Here is a 20,045-nt window from a genome sequence, read left to right as displayed (position 1 = left end):
AAATGCATAACTAAAATGTTTCACAAAAGAAAAAGAAAAACATAACTAAGGTAGATCATCATCCCAGATCATAAGTATCTGGTTCGGCATGAAAGCAGCTCATATAAGATTTCATTTACACCAAGGTACCCAGAAAGGAACAGGCTAGGCACTAGTATTTTCTTTTGTTTTTTTATTTATTTCTCATGAATTACACAGGATACACAGGAAAAACCAAGGACGAAATTCAGCTGCAACTCTCAGCTAGAGAATACCCACCGCATGCTTTATTAACAACCTTAATTAAATCACCGAGCTGAGACGCATGAATCAGTATACTCGTGCTTTCGGTGGGAACGACTCGATTTCATCATCCAATGTGTTCATATGGACTGGCCTGTATGCCAATCGTACCTTCTCATTCTCCCAGTACCTGTAAAACACATAACAAATGACATCAAGTTGCTCAATTTAGGACATCTCAAACCCTATACGCCGTACCACCCCTAAATGTCCGGACACCACATACGCGTCCAAATTCCCAGAAACCGGCACCAAAGGGGAGGTTGCGAGCGTTCGGATATCCGTCACGTAGGACTCCAACATCCCCGACACACCCAAAACCTCACTTGGAGCTGTGTTTTTCTTACTCCCCCTTCCCCACACTCTGTATCCGCTCCCTCCCTGAGTGGCAGCTACCAACGTTGCCGCTGTATCACCCCCGCTGCCCCACCCACGCGCCTATCTGCCTTGGAGTGCGGCACCGTTCCACCCTCGTCCGTTCGCTGCCCAGGTATCGTCCGCCTTGTGCCGTCCATGGCGGACAGCACGCCTGACAAGTGTTTGGCCAAATGCCATAGCCAAATTCTTGACATTTTTTTTCCTTCCTTTGAAGCAAACACGATGGATTTGGAGTACTTCTACTACAACTTCATGGATTCATGCTCATTGGATGATGACTAATGGCGATGATGAGGGCGGTCTTTCCAGATGCAGAGCGCACGGAGGAGCATGTGCCGGGGAGCATGTTCTTAGTTTCAAGGGATCAGTCAAGGGACGAGTGTTGAATCAGAATAGGGCTGGGGGCATTTTTTATACCCAATGCCCTATTCGTAGACCATTTTCGCCGACGCTTTCAGATGCGGAAAAATGTTTTTGATGGTCTCTACAATGGTGTCTGAGCCTATGATGACTACTTCATCTTGAAGGAGGCCGTTAAAATTGTCTTCTCTGGTTATTAGAAGTGCACGGCTGCATTGAGGATGTTAGACTATGGCACGGCCGCAGATTCATGGGATGAGTAGCTCCGGATGTCTTAAAGCACATGCGAAGATGCCATGGTCAGGTTTGCTACTGCAGTGGTCAAGATGTTTGGACCGCAGAGAGAACCAACTGTCCCAGACACCGAAAGGCTCATGGCACTCTCGGAAGCAAGAGGGTGGCCAGGTATGCTCGGATCCCTTGATTGCATGCACCGAAAATGGAAAAACTGCCTATATGTTAAACGAGGGCAATATCAAGGTCATGTTAAGAAGCCTACCATCATTCTTAAAGCAGATGCATCACAAGACCTCTGAATTTGGCAGTTTTTTTGGCATGCTCGGGTCTCACAATGATATCAATGTGTTGCAGCAGTCTCCTTTGTTTGCTAGGTTGACAGTGTGACAAGCTCCTCCGTGCAACTATACCATCAATGGTCATGACCACAACATGGGCTACTATTTGATTGATTGTATCTACTATTTGATTGATTGTATCTATCATCGGTGGGCGACCTTTGTCAAGACCATGTCTGAGCTAAATCTTTACCTAATAATAAAGCAAATTGGTTTCTGGTCGTCCGTCATGGCATTTTGCAGAAAAGTCCCTCTATTTCAGAGAATTCAACCCACAGTCCTGTTTTAAGTTAGAACGAATCGTTTTTTCGTATTTTACACAAAAGTCCCTGTTGTTTTCTTGAAATCAACCCGCAGTCCGGATTTAAGTCACACCCGAACCGTTATTTTACATTTTTCGAAACCCCCCCTCATGTTTTAGGTAATTCATCCGCGGATCATATTTAAGTCAAACAAATGCTTTTTTAAATCATCCATATCTTTTAAACCGTAACTCCGATTTGAACATGTTATATATGAAATTTGATTAGAAAAATATGTAGAATACGAATATGAGATTATTTTTACCTGTTAAGTATTTTTAAATATTATTTTGGAATATATTTAAATCAAACAAATGATTTTCTAAATTATCCATATCTTTTAAACCGTAACTTCGATTTTAATATATTATATATGAAATTTTATTAGAAAAATGTGTGGAATCTAAATATGATGTTAATTTTACCTGTTAATTTTATTTAAATATTGTTTTGGAAGCAAACTTATAATTTATAGCGCAAGATCCGTTTTTCTTTCGTACCGGCAACGATCCGGATTGCAAATAAACACCCCACTATAACCATATAGGGAAAAGAAAACATCAATAACTACACATGCATACCTCTGAAAAATGTCGCAGGGGAAAACAACAGATTTCTCATCGGGAGAGTGAGAGAAAGCGAGAGAGAGAGAGAGAGAGGGAGAGGGAGGAGAGAGGGAGAGAGAGACGCCTTAGGATTAACCATATTCAAACACGTTTTTTGTTGTTTTGTGTGAACACCGAGGCCATCGCCGGCGAGGGTGAGAAGGAGGATAAGCGGCAACACAAATATGATGCCTCGCAAAAATAAAGGAGATGGACCTATTGTGGTCTTGAGTGATGGTTGTTGGGTTAAGAGCGTGTGTTATGTTTTCTCTCCCGTTGCAACGCACGGGCTCTTTTGCTAGTACTGAAAAAGATCTTGCTTTGTCCGAAGGCACTACAAAGGATGAAGGCATTTGGAGGGCTCCAAGCCTGTTTTGCAGTTGTTCATGGACCTGCTAAACAACGAGATCCAAAGACGTTGTAGGAGGTGTTACTTATGTGATCATGTACCACATGATTCTGGAGGATGAGGGTGAAGGAGTTGACGAAGGTCTGGAATTTGAGTGTTCCTATCCAACTTCCAGAGCAGAATTTGGCGACGTTTGGAGATTTTATCCAAATGCATCAACATATTCGCCATCAAGCCATCGATCAACTCATGAGCAGCTTCAGAATGATCTGATTGAGCATCTGTTGCGCTTAAAGGGGAGAACTAAACTAGAGCATATGCGTGAATAAGTTGGATTCAAGATTGAATTATTTTATTTGAAAACTTAATGTTTGGAATCATAGGGAGAAAAAAAAGGACGGACAAGGGCGGACGTTTGCTGCACAGGGTTGGGTGGCCGGCTCCCGTATCCGGGTCCGCGGACGCATCCACGGAAGTTTGGTGAGTCCGCGGACGTTTATTGTGTTCGATTTGGGGTACACCGTTGGAGATTCCCTAAGTGGGTTTTACACCGAATTACACGCTACTATAATTTGTTTCACTCCACAAAATTGTTTGATGTAACCACATTAAGCTTAATAATGAAGAGAAGACGGTCAAGATACTTACCCCAGTGAGTGCTTCATCCAACGCTCATCGTCTCTTGTCTGTAAGCAACGAGGAGAAACAATTGCCGTTACTACATAGAAGCATGTGGGTGCAAGGAAGAAGAGACAGTAAAACAAACAAGCCAAGTAGCAAACCGTGAAATCTTCACGAGCATGAGCTCCTCTGCTTTCCTTCCGAGCCTCTGCTGAATACATAGTTATGCATGCATTTATCAACAGATTTTCTAGCTCTATGGTTTCTATCAAGTCTGAATTCCTGCATAAACAAACGACAAGAAAAATGGGTGATTACTGCAGGAATACAAGTCAAACTGCTTCATACAATTCCTGCGAGGAATAACATATACCATATGAGGCTTTGGTCACTGATCTTCACGTCATGATAACTTTCCCATGCTTTGCTGATCAGTTGACAACCTAATAAACATATGGCCAATGAGAATTTTTTGATAAATGATAATTATAACCAAGAATAGCGTCTCTTCCTGCTTGTGTATCTTTACTATGTTGTTCATGCTTCGTGCTTTTCATGCATAAATAGCTCTAAGAATTTCCCTTACCTCTCAAGGGTCTATGGTGAGAACAGATAACGGACACAGGATGGTGATTGTTCGAGAAAAAACACAGGATGGTGATGAACTCTACAATGTTCAATACCTTCTTCAAGCGTTTCTTGTGTACGGAAAACTGCAGCATTATTTTGCATAATACGTTGCGTGTTGAGACGGATCTTGGAAGTTGGCAATGAACCATTTGCATTTCTCAGCTTGTCCAACCATGCTATAGTCTTCTCCCCTGCACCTTTTTCCAGAGGTTTCTGCTTGTCACCTGCAATATAGGTATAGTGAGTCAGAGCCAAGAAAGCAATGAGATGCAGAACAAAAGAAAGGAGCTTACCTGGTTTCGAAATCTCAGCTACCCTGTTTGCACAAGCTCTACCAAACACAACTATGTCAAGAAGTGAATTTGCACCCAAACGATTTGCACCATGAACAGACGCGCACGCTGCTTCTCCAGCAGCCATTAAACCAGGAATAACAGTATCTGGATTATCACCCTTGATATCCACAACCTAATAATATTTAAAACAGAACAACCATTAGGAGAACAGCAAACATGATCCATGATCATGTTTAATATGGTTACTCAAGACTAACCTCCCCATGGTAGTTTGTTGGGATCCCACCCATGTTGTAGTGAACGGTAGGCAAAACTGGAATGGGCTCCTTGGTGACGTCAACACCAGCAAAAATAGCAGCAGTTTCAGATATACCAGGAAGTCTTTCCTTGAGAACTTTAGGAGGCAGGTGGTTAAGATGCAAATAGATGTGATCCTTCAATGGCCCTGCGATAACCAGACAAAAGGATTAGGTTGACCTGAATAAGCCACACAATTTGGCAACTTTTTGCATATAAAAAAGATGACTAAGACTACTTACCAACACCACGCCCTTCTCTAATTTCCATTGTCATGGATCTTGAAACAACATCACGAGAAGCAAGATCCTTCGCAGTAGGAGCATATCGTTCCATGAAACGCTCACCTTCACTGTTCCTAAGAATACCACCCTCACCACGGGATCCTGAGAAAACCGTGTGAGATCAACAAGGTAAACACAAGTTGCCAGAGAAGAGAAAAAGGGGGCTTAACAGACAAGTACAACATCAACTCCAGAAATACATCATCCATAGATTAGAGGGTTTTATGACCAAGTTGCTTCCCTAATGATAACAACAGGGAGAAATAGTTGAATATATACAACCTTCAGTGATGAGGCATCCAGCACCATATATGCCTGTAGGATGGAACTGGACGAACTCAAGATCCTGCAATGCATATATCACACAAGCATAATCAAACAGGATAATGGAAGAGGAGGAACTTAAAAATTAGCATCAGCATTAGATAAAAACTAACTTGAAGAGGTAAACCAGCACGTGCAACCATGGCATTGCCATCTCCAGTACATGTGTGAGCTGAGGTTGCTGAGAAGTAGGCCCTGCCGTAACCCTATTTCCATAACCCAAAAATAATTTCACGGCTAAAGTAAGCAAGCACAAACAATTTATACCTACAAATGTAGAAATAATAATAATATTACCCCTGTGGCTAGAATTGTATTTTTTGCACGGAAACGGTGAAGGGTGCCATCCTCCATGTTTAAGGCAATGACTCCCTGGCAGTTGCCTGAAATATCATTATGTGTTAATTACTAGTATTGACACCATGGAAAGCTCGAAACAATCTTCATGAGCCCAATACAAAAACTCCAGAAGCGCAAGAAGAGTGCAAGCATGTCAATGTCGTTATGAACAGAATAACAAAAGGAGGCAACAAACACTTAGGGAGAACTATGTAACAAGCAGGCCTGGGTTCATGGGCAATGGCATAGAGAATGAAACAGACCATGTTAACACTAATGGACAAAGCCCCTATAAGTCCATAACACATAAGCAGCATTATGGTTAGCGCAACAAGAACACCACAAGCTTGGAAAACAAAAAATAATAATCAAACATTGCTTCGGATTCATACAGAACCATAACTAGAAAGCGCAATATGAAGTGCTCAACATGTCTATGGGAAGTGGGTTACTTTATTACATCATAGCAACAATTTGAAACACATAAGATGAATATGATTGTTTCTAGATACGTATATCTTTGTAATATTCTGAAATTGGGGATGTGTGGCTCCAGGGCAATACATAGGCTGGAACTTGCCCTGCCTGGTTTTGTGTTAGTTGCTTGGGCGATATGGATTGGTATGAATGCTACGGTCTTTGAATATTCGCCACCAGAAATAAGCTGATTATGAAGTCGTGTTTTGTTTGACTGGAGGAAGTTGGCTTCAATAACAATCATATTGCGGTGAATCAAGCAATTGAAGATAGTGAAAGAACAATTGCTGTGGTCTAACAATCATATTGCAGTGGCTTTGTTAGCTTCGTTGGCTAGGAGTGTGCGTGGCCTCAGGGCCGGTGTGGTAGTCGGAGCGGCGGCTCCGGAAGTCCCCTGCGCGTGGTGGTGGCTTTGGTCACTTGGGTGGCAGTGCCATCGACTAGCTGGTTCGTGGCCTCAGGGCCGATGTGGAAATCGGAGCGGCGGCTCTGAAGATCTTCTGTGCGAAGGTGTTGTCTTTGGTCGCTAGGGTGACAGAGACATCAACTAGGCTGGTGCGCGGCCTCAGGGTCGGTGTGGTCGTCGGAGCGGTGGCTCCGAAAACCGGTGTTGAGTGATAGGGTGTCGTCTCTTGTCACTTAGGTGGCAGTGTCGACAGCTCCCGAAAACCGGTGTTGAGTGATAGGGTGTCGTCTCTTGTCACTTAGGTGGCAGTGTCGACAGCTCGGTTGGTGCGCAACCTCTGGGCTGGCGTGTGCGCTTGTCGCAGATGTATCAGTTTTCTGCCAGATTTCCTTATAAACTGGCCAATTCTCTTCTTAATGAAAAGGCAGAGCTCCTGCCGGTTGCTCGGAAAAAAAATCAAGCAGACAAATTTTGGGTGTTCCTTCATTGCTGGTACTTCCACTGAGATGTTCCTTTTAGATCCTACCAGTGAGTTATTAAGTTCTAACAGATGTCTCTGTTGTGCGTTGCCACAAGAAAAAAAAAGTTGAATCTAAGATGTCTGGCAGAGCAATTCATTTCAATTCGAAATAATTTTATCTAATTCAAATTGAATCTCGTGTGCTACCAGATATGAGGGGAGAAGATACATGACAATCTGAATAACATAGTTATCTTACCTTCATTGTCCATGAGAAGGTCTAGTGCAAAATATTCTACAAAAAACTGAGTGTTATGCTTCATGGCTTGACCATATAACGTGTGGAGCATAGCATGCCCTGTCCTGTCAGCAGCACATGCACATCGGTAGGCCTGTCCACCTGATGGTAGCAGATAGTGGTAAGATGAGGAATAAGATACTATGAAGGTTTCCTTCTTACACTTAAGTTAGAAAGTACCTTTCCCGAAATCTAAACTCTGGCCTCCAAATGCACGTTGGTATATCTTTCCATCTTCAGTTCTTGAAAATGGCAATCCATAATTTTCAAGTTCTATAACAGCTTTTGGTGCTTCTCTGCACATATATTGGATAGAATCTTGATCACCTGAAAGTGGATAAGAATTGCATATTATAAAGAAATTTCAATGAGGCTTTGTAGGTTCTGTTAAAAATGAATGGGTTTCACGCGAGTTGCTTAGAAAGATGTCAGTTCGTATTAGCTCTCAAATTTCTATGATTATAACCTCTATGTATTTTCCCTAAAACATCAAAATCTGTGGAGTAGCTTACCAAGCCAGTCGCTTCCCTTGACCGTATCATACATATGCCACCTCCAGTCATCTTCGCTCATGTTTCCTAGAGCAGCATTTATGCCTCCCTGCATACATTCTTGCATGTTAGTGCATGCCCAAAGTCAAAAAAACCTTAGACAATAACTCACAACTAAACAGGAAATCTAGCAGTTCATATTAATAGTGCAAAAGACACACAGCCTGAAAGTGACGTTACACCTACATGGAAAATGCAACATTACAAGTCAAGCAAGCACAGTTCAGTGGCATAGTAGCACAGAAATTTGTCAGATAAAATGCATGCTGACAAATTGAGAGTTTCGACATTACAAACTTAGAATGGTATTCTGTCAGTAAAATGCATGCTGACAAATTGAGAGTTTCGACATTACAAACTTAGGATGGTATGGCATCAATATGAATATTCCTTAACGTAATAACCTTACAAGTAAAGGAAAGCACGCAAAAAGTCCTGAACGGCACATCTGCTTTAGCATGAAAAATGCATTGCTGAGATATGCGAATACTACGCCTAATTCAGGGATGGAAATAACAGGGTCACACATAATTCGCAGATTTTAAGCCCACGTATCATTTAATTTTTGGACCAAACACAGCAGAACTTCGGCTTATTCTATACAAGACTTTATTCTACCTTGGTCACCCCTAACAAACTGTTAATTATGAAATCCAGCAGTCTGAGAACAGATGCTCCACTCCTCCTTGCGAATTGCAACAATATTGATCCAATCTAATGCTCAGGCTAGCATCAGCTTAGAACCACTTGACTGCCTTTCACTCTTCTACTATCTTACTCACTTGATTAGCATATTACACAAGGAGTACCAGAGAAAAATAAATAGCCCTACCAAATGGTAATTTATTGGCATGCGAGGGCAGTTCAACGGAGTTTGCCATGGGGATCGTCTATGCCTTGCATGGTCACCACAAGAAGGAAATCAAGTCGATGATCATCATGGGGGATTAGGAGCTGTGGCACGAGAGAAACAACTGCACTTTCAGAGTGGTTCTTGCGCCTGTCACCAGCATAGTCGCGGCGATCTTTGGGAACTCTTTCAGGGATCCGTCGTGAAAGATTGGGAACTCTTTCAGGCCTTTTCGGGGCCTTTATATTTTTCTCTTACTGTTCTTTTACTTTCCTCCTTGGATACGGATCAGCCTGTTACTTGCTTATATAATATATAAACCAGCGTTTTGCTGGATCGTTCAATTTTTTTTTCATCCTATTCCAAAACTGACTAACCAACGAAAATTAGCACCAAACGGCACACGAAAAAACAAACAGCTTCCGTCTTATATGTCTTTCAGCGAATTTCATTTCAATAAATAGAATAACAGGATACACAGATATCGATACCCAGGGTTTGCGATGATAATTGTACTATATACCTGCGCTGCGACGGTATGCGACCGCGTGGGGAAGAGCTTGGTGATGCAGGCGGTGTTGAAGCCGTGCTCCGAGAGCCCGATGGCCGCCCGGAGACCTGCGCCTCCTGCGCCCACCACCACCGCGTCATACGAGTGGTCCACCACCGTGTACGAAGACTGCAAATGCTCACAGCCACAGAAGAACAATCAATCGTCGTGCATTCCTCGAACACTAAACATCTCATCGCATAGAAAACCAAGATTACTCCTTTTTTTTCGCGAAAGGAAAACCAAGATTACTCGAAGAAAAAGGTAGAATTTCCACCTCAAAACCTCCAGCTCCGCGATCAACTATAAGAATACTCGAAGATTTCGGGAAAAACTACGTCGATCAGATGAAGCAGAGAGAAGGAGGAGATCGAGGGTACCGAGGTCGTGGAGAAGAGCCTGGAGGCGGAGGCCTTGGCCTTGGAGAGGCCGCGCGAGACGCAGCCGCGCCACATCTCGAGTAGATCTCAGGGCTCGCGAGTGGCGTTGGCGGTGGTGCGCGCGGAGAGAGGTGGCGGTGGCGGTGACCAAGAGAGAAGACGAAGGGGAGATCGTTTATGCAGGGGTTTAGATGACGGATTTGCACTTGCGGCTGATAACTTTTACGATACTGCCACTGCTATATTTTCGTTCTTCAATTTTCTTCTTGTTTGGGTATCATTTTAAAACATCATTTTAAAATACATTTACTATTAGAGCAGCAAAATACTAATGCTTCGCATCATCTGCCATTAGATCGTTTAAAATAAAATCAAATGGTTGACAAACACTGCTTCTTCCTCTTCTTACTCTTGCTCATTCCTTATTGTGACCCGCCCCTCCATATTGTCGCCCCTGCCAAGCGGTGCCATATCTGTCTCGCCACCCGACCATGCTCGATCTGCCTCCTATGTCCGTCCAGAGCTCTGCCCAACTCCAACGTCGGTGACCGCACCCCGCATTGCACCCATGCCATCAATCTGAATTGTGGATTTTTCACACTCCTATGTAGCTATACCTTCTATTTAGGCCATCCAATTTGCATCAAAATCCATGTTATCTTTCTATAGAAATTTCTCCTTTTTTTTTCTTGCAAGTAAGAAAACATTTGACCTTAGATCTTTGCAGGTCAACGACATACAAATGCCACTATGCACATAAAATGATTTTTTATGAAACATAATTTTGTCAAATTTCACATTTCAAATGAGTTGCATCATTTTTAAAATAACATGTTGCGCCAAAAAACCTGAAAAAAGTTCTACACATAGTAGTACTTTGTGTGAAATTGATCTACAAAGTTTCGGATTCTAATGTTTTCTCGTTTACGCGAAAAAGAAGTTTGCAGACGTAAACTCTAATGCAAATCATCCTACTTCTTGTCCTCCATCGGCACACCGCGATATCCCCATCTCTGGTCAAGTCCATGCTAATCATAGTGTGAGAGGCCGTGGCCTCCTCTCCTCGTCTATGATTCGACGCCACGTCTTCTCTAAATCGACTAACGCCGAAACTAATCCGAGAAAAAATGAGATTTAGCACGGATGAGAATGATCTCGGAGTCAACATTTCTTCCGATTCATATTACTTATCGCTCAGACGAGTGAGTGATTATTCGCAAAAAAGAAAAAGATTTGGACCATTTTTGCAAAAAGAGGAAAAAGAGAATGATGAAGGGCGAATAGGTAATCCGGTGAAAGCGTGAGGTTCCTTGTGGTGTCGTGGAGGAGAGGTCCGCTGCCCCGTTGAAGTGGAGCGCGCCATGTCCATGAATATGGCAAAGGAAAGCGAAACGCCGCACATCCTGCATCGAGCAAACAGACAAGCCGATGGACTGCCGTCGCAGTCATTAATTTGACCAGCAAAGCGGTCGCATGAAGTGCTGTTCGTCAAAATTTCCTTGTGCAGCTCATTTTTTGTCGACCAACCCATGTGACAGCAAGCAAACAGTAAGATCTACGTCCGGACGCCTCAAACCATCCTCCAACGCCTGGGCAGGCCACCCGGTTATGATTTTTCGATTCAGACGGACCCCTTAAACGGGCCTCAAACGCTCGAAATGACCGGCACCTCTTATATCCAGCCCAAATATGAGGTGGATATGGAGGCGCCCGGCACACCATCACGTCGGATCCGGCCCATGCTGACCCACCCGACCCATATATATTCGTTCCCATCCGCTCGTCGGACCAAACCCTAGTCACTTCACTCCACTCCCCTCCGCAACCCGAGCTCACCTCCGACAGTTTCCGGCCTTCTTCGGCATGGCAGGCAGCGGATCGGACTCTGACCACTCCGGATCCTTGATTGGGGTGTCATCTCGTGCGGGTTGGAGGAGGCAATGGTAGTTCGCATTGCACTCCGCCGCTCCCGGGAGGAAAGCGCCCGGGCGACAGACGGATCCGTCCGCCGTGACACCATAGCGTCGGCTCACCGGGCCCTGGTTCTCTGGTGCCGGACCCTCGCGGTCCCGGCAGCCGGAACACCTTTCATTTCCCATCACCGGTCGGGCAGACTATGAGTCCCACCGGGAACGGGCGACCTGCCGTGGGAAGGAGAGGATAAGAGCCGCCGAGGCCCGTATCGCGGCAGAAATGGCGTCGGCTGATGCGGCGGTGCGGCAACCGCGGAGGAGGAAGCCGGCGGCGCTCGCATTGTGAAGAAACGGCAGCGCACCCTCGCCTGAGAGCAGAATCGGGCGTGCCATGGTCGGATTGCCACCGAAGGAGGAGAAGGCGGACAACTCCGGCAAGGACAGCTTCGGCGACGAGCAGATCCGGCTCGATCCATACTGCGTCTACGACCGGTACTTCCGCGAGAAGGACAACAAGGGCGGCCGTGGATGAACTCCATTATAGCCAAACATGCTAAATTTTGGTAGTCCGATGGCATGTTTAGTTAGTAGTGATGGAGTAGCCGGACGATGTGTGTGCATCGACGTAGTTGCATGAGTTTGTATGGATTTGAGATATGATAATTGAGGTGTACGAATGTGTGAATTACATTATTTAAGGGGTGCCCGATCAATGATCACGGACACACCTGGATGCGTCCGCGCGCGTTTAAGGGGTCGGATTTGCGAAGTCCGGCTGTAAATGCTCTAATACTCTAGTATATATATATGGTATATCTTTGTATCACTCCTCAGGTACCATATACTATGTTCGCCCAAAAAATCAGGTTTTTGTTTTCGTCAAGCTCTTTTCAGGATGTCACAACATTTATAACCAGACCCATACCCGCCCCAAACGTCTAGAATGGCTATCCGGTCAATGACCGGACACAAAAGATCACACCCAAACGAGCGCCTCAAATTTGGCCCGAATGTCCGGACTGACCAGCAACCCTCAAATCCTGCCCATATATAAGGCGGATATAGGGACGCGTCCGAACGCGGGTGCCATGTTGGATCAGCCCGCCGCGACGCCCCCCACTTATGCCCCCACAAATGCCCCACCCCATCGGATGAAACCCTAGTAAAACCCATTTTTTCAGTCCACACTTATCTTATCCGTTTCCCTTGACTCCTCCGATTCATCCCAAACCCTTCCCCTCCTATCAGCCATGGCCAACTTCTGTCAGGACTCCGGTAGAGGCCGCCCCATGGACTGGACGGTCTAGTGAAGGAGGAATCTGACGAGGAGGCGCTCGCGCTCCGCATCGCCATCCAGCGGTCGCGCGTCGACACCGGCGGGGCTCCATCGCGCCCACAACAAGCTCCTCCTCATCCCTCCGGCAGAATGCTAGCCGCGCCCACCCTTCTAGCTCCGCGGAATGCCAACCACACCTGCCCGTCCCGTGCTCGCCCTTCTATCTTCGCGCTGCTCTAGATCCGAAACAGGTTCTCCCCTTCCCCTCTGGCGCTAGCACCGCCCAGCCAACGGTGGGTGCTCGTGCCCGCAACTCTCAGGTGTTCATTTTAGGTTCAATTTGGACTATCTCGGCCCTTTTGGATGAACTAATTGCATGTCTGATGTCCGAATTGCTCAAGTTTTATGCTATTTATATGGTCTACGTAGACTGCATGGTTTTGTATGAAATAGGGTATCTGAATTTGATGTTTGTGATTGTGGATAGGGAAAATTGGCTACTATTCGGGTACTGCCAGCGGACACGCCTGCAGGTGTATATAGCACCAAATTAGGTAATCCTGGTTGTAGATACTCTCATGAAACTCATGACGGAGGTTGCTCTCGTTTGATTGGCACCACCTCTTCTCAAAATCTGGGAATTATTTTTGTGTTTTTGTTTGTTTGATCATGGATCTTTGGAACACCTCTACGCTAAGCTAGCGTGTTCCTTGTTAGAGTTTTCTTCTAGAGAATGTTGTATTAATCAATCAATCAAATTACACAGAGTTCCTGAGATACAATCTGGGACATATAAAAAAAACTAAGACTTATAGAGTACATACACGATTTAGCTAATAAATGAGCCGCTACATTACAATGCCGACAAACATGCTTGAACATCATAGAAGCAAAGCCACTAGAGATGAGGTTAATGTCAGCAACCACCGCACCAATTGGAGAACGATCTAAAGCTGAAGAGTTTAGCCTCTGTACCAAGGAAAGACAATTGGAGGCAAAGATAGTATCTGAAATTTCTTCATTCCGTGCCAACTGAACAACGCACCGAAGGATACATCCCAAATATCTCTAGCATATGGGCAAAAAAGTAGAGCTTGCACAACAGATTCGAACCAGGCACAAAAACAAGAAAGCTCGGATGTAGGTACATGACGGTGCAAAAAGTGAGAACCACCAGGTAAACAATTCTGAGCATACCCTCACAAGACTACCTTCATTTTATTTTATTAGGAGCCTTAATCATCCAAAGAGACTTCCATTGCTTCTCCGCAACCGCCCTTCCGAACATTGGCCCTGCCCGTTTTTTTACTTTGAGACATCAGAAAATAGCTAGTGCGAGTCATATATGATCCGCTTTCTGAATATTTCCCTCATCCTTGCGCCATGCAGGCCTTGGAGGACAAGCTCGCTGTGTGAATCCATGATGTCCTCTAGATTGCCAAATTGAACAATATGGTCTAGAGTGTGGTTCTCGACTTGGCGATGTGGTTGGTCGAGTCGGCGACAAAAGTCATGGCGCCAAAGACGAAGAGCTGACCTAACACGTAGATCGTGTCATCATCTGATCTGTGAGTTCACCACGTGGGGCTTGTATGGGTCACTGATGTCCTACAAGTGCACAACGTTTAGTTGTAGCTTTTTCAAAGTAAGAGTATCAATCCCACACGGAGCACATGAATCAACCTTTTGTCTCTTGAATGGTTCGAGTAGAATGCCTGCAAATTTTTAGCGATCCAAAGCAGTGGTAAAGTGATGGAAATGATGTTGCGAGTCTAAATATAAATAATTCAACAAAAGTAAATGAGAGACTCGAGACAAGTGGGATTAAAGCGTTCCCAGGGAATCCGGAATGCCCTTCAGTGTGCATCTATAGCGGTGCCTAAACACAATACTACTTCGGATTTCTAAGCCACTTTACATGTTTCTCTTTGTGGGCAGAGCCGGTACAGATACGTGCATACACTGACAACTGTGTATCACATACGCCATCACCGTTCTTCCCCACTCCAGTTATCAAACGGTAATTAAGGGGAAAGATGTCCCCGTGGACGTCGCCAAAGTGGTCTCTGTTTTACCCCTTGCTGCAGTGATCCGCTACGAAGGGAGATGGGGCCCGTCACGTCACCCACCTCCGCAACCACATGGTTTGCCAACAATAATAACCTTCTGTCCAAAGTTGCCATGCATTGGATGGTCGACTTCACCCAATGTCAAGAAGATCATTAACATAAACATGCAAAGAGGATGTTAAATCCTAATATCAATCGATCTATTACACAATAGGGTTCATCCATGTCCTCGAGAACTAAGGGAACTACTCACACATGAAGGCAACAAACATCATACCACCAAAGATGGGCAACATGAACGAATCGCACATGTAATACACAAGTTATTCCTCTAGGGTTCTTGATATTACAATAGGGAGAAGATAGATGGTGATGATGAAAGTGGGGATGATGTTGAACCTTCTTGATGAAGACGGTGGAGGCGGCGACCTCCTCCTTGCCGGTTCCTCCCTCTGGATCACTCCGGCAGCTAGGGTTCCTGCTTCTAGACGAGTTTCTGGTGTCTCTAGGCGTTTGATCCACGATCCGTCTTCACGGGGTGAATATAGTTGATCCGGGGGCAGTAATGGTACTCCATACGACCACACATATGGGCAGGTGCGGTCGTATGGAACGTCATCTTTTGCTCTGCACATCCTGCGGCGACTGCTTACTTGCCCATTTTGCTTCTTTCTCTTATGGCAGGTGATTATCACTTTAATTGTGTGATTCCACTGCCATTTTCTGAGATTTCTTCCATATAATAATGTTTGGTCCAAAAAGCTTTATCCGAGGAAAACAACAAAAGGAAGTGCGCGAACGCAGTAAAATCCCACGAAGCCTACGGAGTAGGCAGAAAAATACTAACAAAATAATCACATAATTTGGACTTATCAACTCCCCCAAGCTTAAAGGTTTGCTCATCCCCGAGCAAATGCCACGGCTTGTAAGAAAGAGGTCATCTTAGTTATGAGATGCAGATAAACCGATAATGAATGAGTCCATCATAAATTCAAATTTTGCATCATATAATGGCTCTATCGTGCACCATAATATCTCGGTTTTCATTAGATGAGTATGAAGGCTTCCACACCTTACTATTAATCATTAAGAAGACGTTACTCAACTCTAAGTGATAATGGCTCCCTTCCTTCAGTTGGACAAGCTCTTATGGTTTACTGCTTTTACTCAAGTTATATTTCCTTCTTCCCTTTTATTTCTTGAGTTACCAAGCCTACCTCATATCACTTGAATTTTTCTTTTTCCCTTTTCTCTCTTCGAGGTGTGATATGAATGGTATGCTTGGTTGTCCAAGTTTGATTATTAGGAATTACAAAAAATATTTTAACCTTTAAATTTTGTTTTTACAGTAAAGAAAGATTGTCCTCTTGTCATACCTGGCTTATTAGTTTAAAGACTTTGCCAAGTAATCATGAAATAAACTGAAATGAAGGTCAATTCATCACATCAAGTTGTCAACTTCTCATTCCTGATTGATAGTAACGATGTGGAAGACTTATAATCATCGTCTAAAAACAAAAATATCTAACACACGGAGATGCAAAATCATACTAAGCAAACTCATAAAGATCATAATCGACCACTCATTAAATCATCCATGACTCAACAGATACAACTCACCCCTCTTATCAAGAAAGTATGACTGTCATTACTTATTCAGGCTAAATGAAAAACTCCTAAATAAAGTTCAATAGGAAAATAACAATAAGGGATACAATAGGACCTCAAAATCCCCCCAAGCTTATCATGCTAAGCCGGCTGGATTCATTTAGTCTCCTTTTTATTGATACCGAAGTTCTCTTCTAGAGGTGCAGCGGCGATGCCGATGAGGGCATCAATCATGAGTTTGTTGACAACCTGATGAGGAAATCACTAACAAAGTTACACCCACAACCCCTACTACTGCATATACTGTACCAATTACTAGAGCGGGCACACGCCAATTGAATTACCAAGTACTTTCGTTTCTTGGTACTGGTTCTAATGTTCATAGGATATGATTTTGCCTAAATTGGATACATTTGTTTTGCTTATAAATGAAGGGCCAAGCATGGACAAGAACGATGAACATTGGAGCATGATCAAGCATGTTGAAGATGGCGCGCGCAAGGGGAGCAAGAACAGAGTTTCTGGTGGAGTTTTCACCACTTTGGAGCCACCATGATGACATCCAAGGACATGGACGAAATATACAAGATGGCCTTTCGTAAATTTCGTCCATAGCTTAATATAGGTGCTGCACCACTTATTTTTGGGCCAGACCCATGTAATTTTGAAATACTACTGTCAGGGGATTGATTCTGAGCTATGGGAAATCCACTAAAACCCTAGTTTGAACTCTGGGGGCTTGGCTCACTACCACAAAGCTATGAGCTGCACGCGAGGCATGACCGGGACACGGCGAGCTACCCAGGTTCGGGCCACCGTGTGGTGTAAAACCCTACTCCTTATTGGTGGTGATTGCTTGTGGAGACAGTGCTCTTAGAGCTACAAGGTAGACGAGAGTCTTGAGGGTGCCATGGCGCGACCCCCTTCTACGCTGGAAGCACTGCCCCTTTTGAAAGCGTCACGGTCCTCCTCCCCCGAAAACAATGGTGGGAAGGGCTACCACATGGCGGGAACTCGAAAGGGGACAGGCGACCAGGCTTATCCTGACTAAAGGTGGTCTTCGCCTGCTAAAGTTGTTACCCATGACGCGTAGGGGGCTCCACGATGACCTCCATCCTGTCGCGTTGCACCGTACTGGTCTTCTTTCACCAAAGCGAAAGGCTTTGGTACTTGCTTTGGGGGGAGGCAGACGCCGCTGTCCCCTTAGCACCAAAAAGAAAATCGTCCTGGTCGCGCCTGCTAGCACGGCCCTGCCGTCGTCACCTATTGAGGCGACGTCACCCACATGATGGGCACATGGCCATGCGGCCCGCGCCGCACGGGCCACTGAGCGGGAGGGCGCCTCGCGAGGGAGGAGCCTCGGGAGGCCGCTCATCGACTGATGATGTCTTTTGTTGAGTCCCGCCTCGTGGCGGGGGTCCTTGCGAGGCAAGATCCTCGCGAGGTGAGCTTTTTCACGGCGCTCATGGTTGGCTGCTGTGACGCCCCCGATTTGACCGTACACTAATCATGGATGCAAATGTGTACGATCAAGATCAGGGACTCACGGGAAGATATCACAACACAACTCTACAACATAAATAAGTCATACAAGCATCATAATACAAGCCAGGGGCCTCGAGGGCTCAAATACAATTGCTCGATCATAGGCGAGTCAGCGGAAGCAACAATATCTGAGTACAGACATAAGTTAAACAAATTTGCCTTAAGAAGGCTAGCACAAAAGTAGCAACGATCCAAAAGGCAAGGCCTCTTGCCTGGGACCTCCTAACTACTCCTCGAAGCCGAACTCCATGTAGAATCATCCTCGGGATCTCTAGCTCCTGGACTCCAGCATCTGGTTGCATCAATCAGGTATAGACAGGGGAAAAGAGGGAGAAAAGCAACCGTGAGTACTCATCCAAAGTACTCGCAAGCAAGGAGCTACACTACATATGCAATGGGTATATGTGTAAAGGGCCATATCAGTGGACTGAACTGCAGAAAGCCAGAATAAGAGGGGGATAGCTAATCCTGTCGAAGACTACGCTTCTGGCAGCCTCCATCTTGCAGCATGTAGAAGAGAGTAGATTGAAGTCCTCCAAGTAGCATCGTATAGCATAATCCTACCCGGCGATCCCCTCCTCGTCGCCCTGTTAGAGAGCGATCACCGGGTTATATCTGGAACTTGGAAGGGTGTGTTTTATTAAGTATCCAGTTCTAGTTGTCATAAGGTCAAGGTACAACTCCGGGTCGTCCTTTTACCGAGGGACACGGCTATTCGAATAGATAAACTTCCCTGCAGGGGTGCACCACATAACCCAACACGCTCGATCCCATTTGGCCGGACACACTTTTCTGGGTCATGCCCGGCCTCGTAAGCTCAACGCGTCGTAGCCCCACCTAGGCTCAACCGAGAGGTCAACACGCCGGTCTAAATCCTATGCACGCAGGGGTCTGGGCCCATCGCCCTATGCACACCTGCACGTTGCGTACGCGGCCGGAAGCAGAGCTAGCCCCCTTAATACAAGCGCGAGCTTACGGTCCAATGCGGCGCGCGCCACTCAGTCGCTGACGTCAAAAGAGCTTCGGCTGATACCACGACGTCGGGATACCCATAACTACTCCCGCGTAGATGGTTAGTGCGTATAGACCAAATGGCCAGACTCAGATCAAATACCAAGATCTCGTTAAGCGTGTTAAGTATCTGCGAACGCCGACCAGGGCCAGGCCCACCTCTCTCCTAGGTGGTCTCAACCTGCCCTGTCGCTCCGCCACAAAGTAACAGTCGGGGGCCGTCAGGAACCCAGGACCACCTTTACCGGGGTGGAGCCACCTGTCCTTCCAGCCCCCTCATCAGAATCACTTGCGGGTACTCCTCGAGCCGACCCGACTTTAGTCACCACATGTGTCATGTATATAATGTATATAATATATACCCATGATCACCTCCCGAAGTGATCACGGTCCAGTAGTATAGCATGGCAGACGGACAAGAGTGTAGGGCCACTGATGGAACACTAGCATCCTATACTAAGCAGTAGGATAGCAGGTAAGGGTAACAACTGTAGCAACAATGACAGGCTATGCATCAGGATAGGATTAACGGAAAGCAGTAACATGCTACACTACTCTAATGCAAGCAGTATAGAGAAGAATAGGCGATATCTGGTGATCAAGGGGGGGGGGCTTGCCTGGTTGCTCTGGCAAGTAGGAGGGGTCGTCAACTCCGTAGTCGAACTGGGCAGCAGCAGCGTCGGTCTCGTAGTCTACCGGAGAGAAGAGGGGGGAAGAAACAGTAAATACAATGCAAACATAAGCATGACGATGCGTGACATGACAATGAGCGGTGCTAGGTGTGCCCTAACGCGGCAGTAGGAGGTACCGGCGAAGGGGCGGGGACATCCGGGAAAGTATTCCCGATGTTTCGCGTTTTCGGATAGACGGACCGGAGGGGGAAAGTTGCGTGTTTGCTATGCTAGGGATGTGTGGCGGACAAACGGTCTGCGTATCCGGATTCGTCTCATCGTTCTGAGCAACTTTCATGTACAAAGTTTTTCCATCCGAGCTACGGTTTATTTTATAT

General features: G+C 45.5%; 1 protein-coding gene and 1 long non-coding RNA gene across 2 annotated transcripts; one reads left to right on the top strand and one right to left on the bottom strand.

Moving 5' to 3' along the window:
• Positions 1-18: 18 nt before the first annotated feature.
• Positions 19-9,794, bottom strand: LOC109757946 (succinate dehydrogenase [ubiquinone] flavoprotein subunit, mitochondrial). Its single transcript, XM_020316792.3, has 16 exons — positions 9,615-9,794; positions 9,208-9,363; positions 7,796-7,883; positions 7,464-7,610; positions 7,245-7,385; positions 5,601-5,686; positions 5,417-5,509; positions 5,262-5,325; positions 4,938-5,081; positions 4,656-4,843; positions 4,396-4,570; positions 4,156-4,326; positions 3,846-3,915; positions 3,634-3,754; positions 3,500-3,537; positions 19-412 (listed from the first exon to the last, which is right to left on the bottom strand). Exons 1-16 carry the CDS (start codon positions 9,687-9,689, stop codon positions 310-312), a joined length of 1,860 nt encoding a protein of 619 aa, XP_020172381.1. The 5' UTR covers positions 9,690-9,794; the 3' UTR covers positions 19-309.
• A 2,983-nt stretch (positions 9,795-12,777) lies between these two features.
• LOC123497085 (uncharacterized) lies at positions 12,778-14,501 on the top strand. The gene is made up of 3 exons (XR_012202581.1): positions 12,778-13,096; positions 13,291-13,357; positions 14,193-14,501. It is a non-coding gene; the product is annotated as an uncharacterized lncRNA (long non-coding RNA).
• Positions 14,502-20,045: the final 5,544 nt, after the last annotated feature.

Source organism: Aegilops tauschii, chromosome 2, assembly GCF_002575655.3.
Source record: "Aegilops tauschii subsp. strangulata cultivar AL8/78 chromosome 2, Aet v6.0, whole genome shotgun sequence".
NCBI classification, from domain to species: domain Eukaryota; kingdom Viridiplantae; phylum Streptophyta; class Magnoliopsida; order Poales; family Poaceae; genus Aegilops; species Aegilops tauschii.
This window is presented reverse-complemented; position numbering and strand designations above follow the sequence as displayed.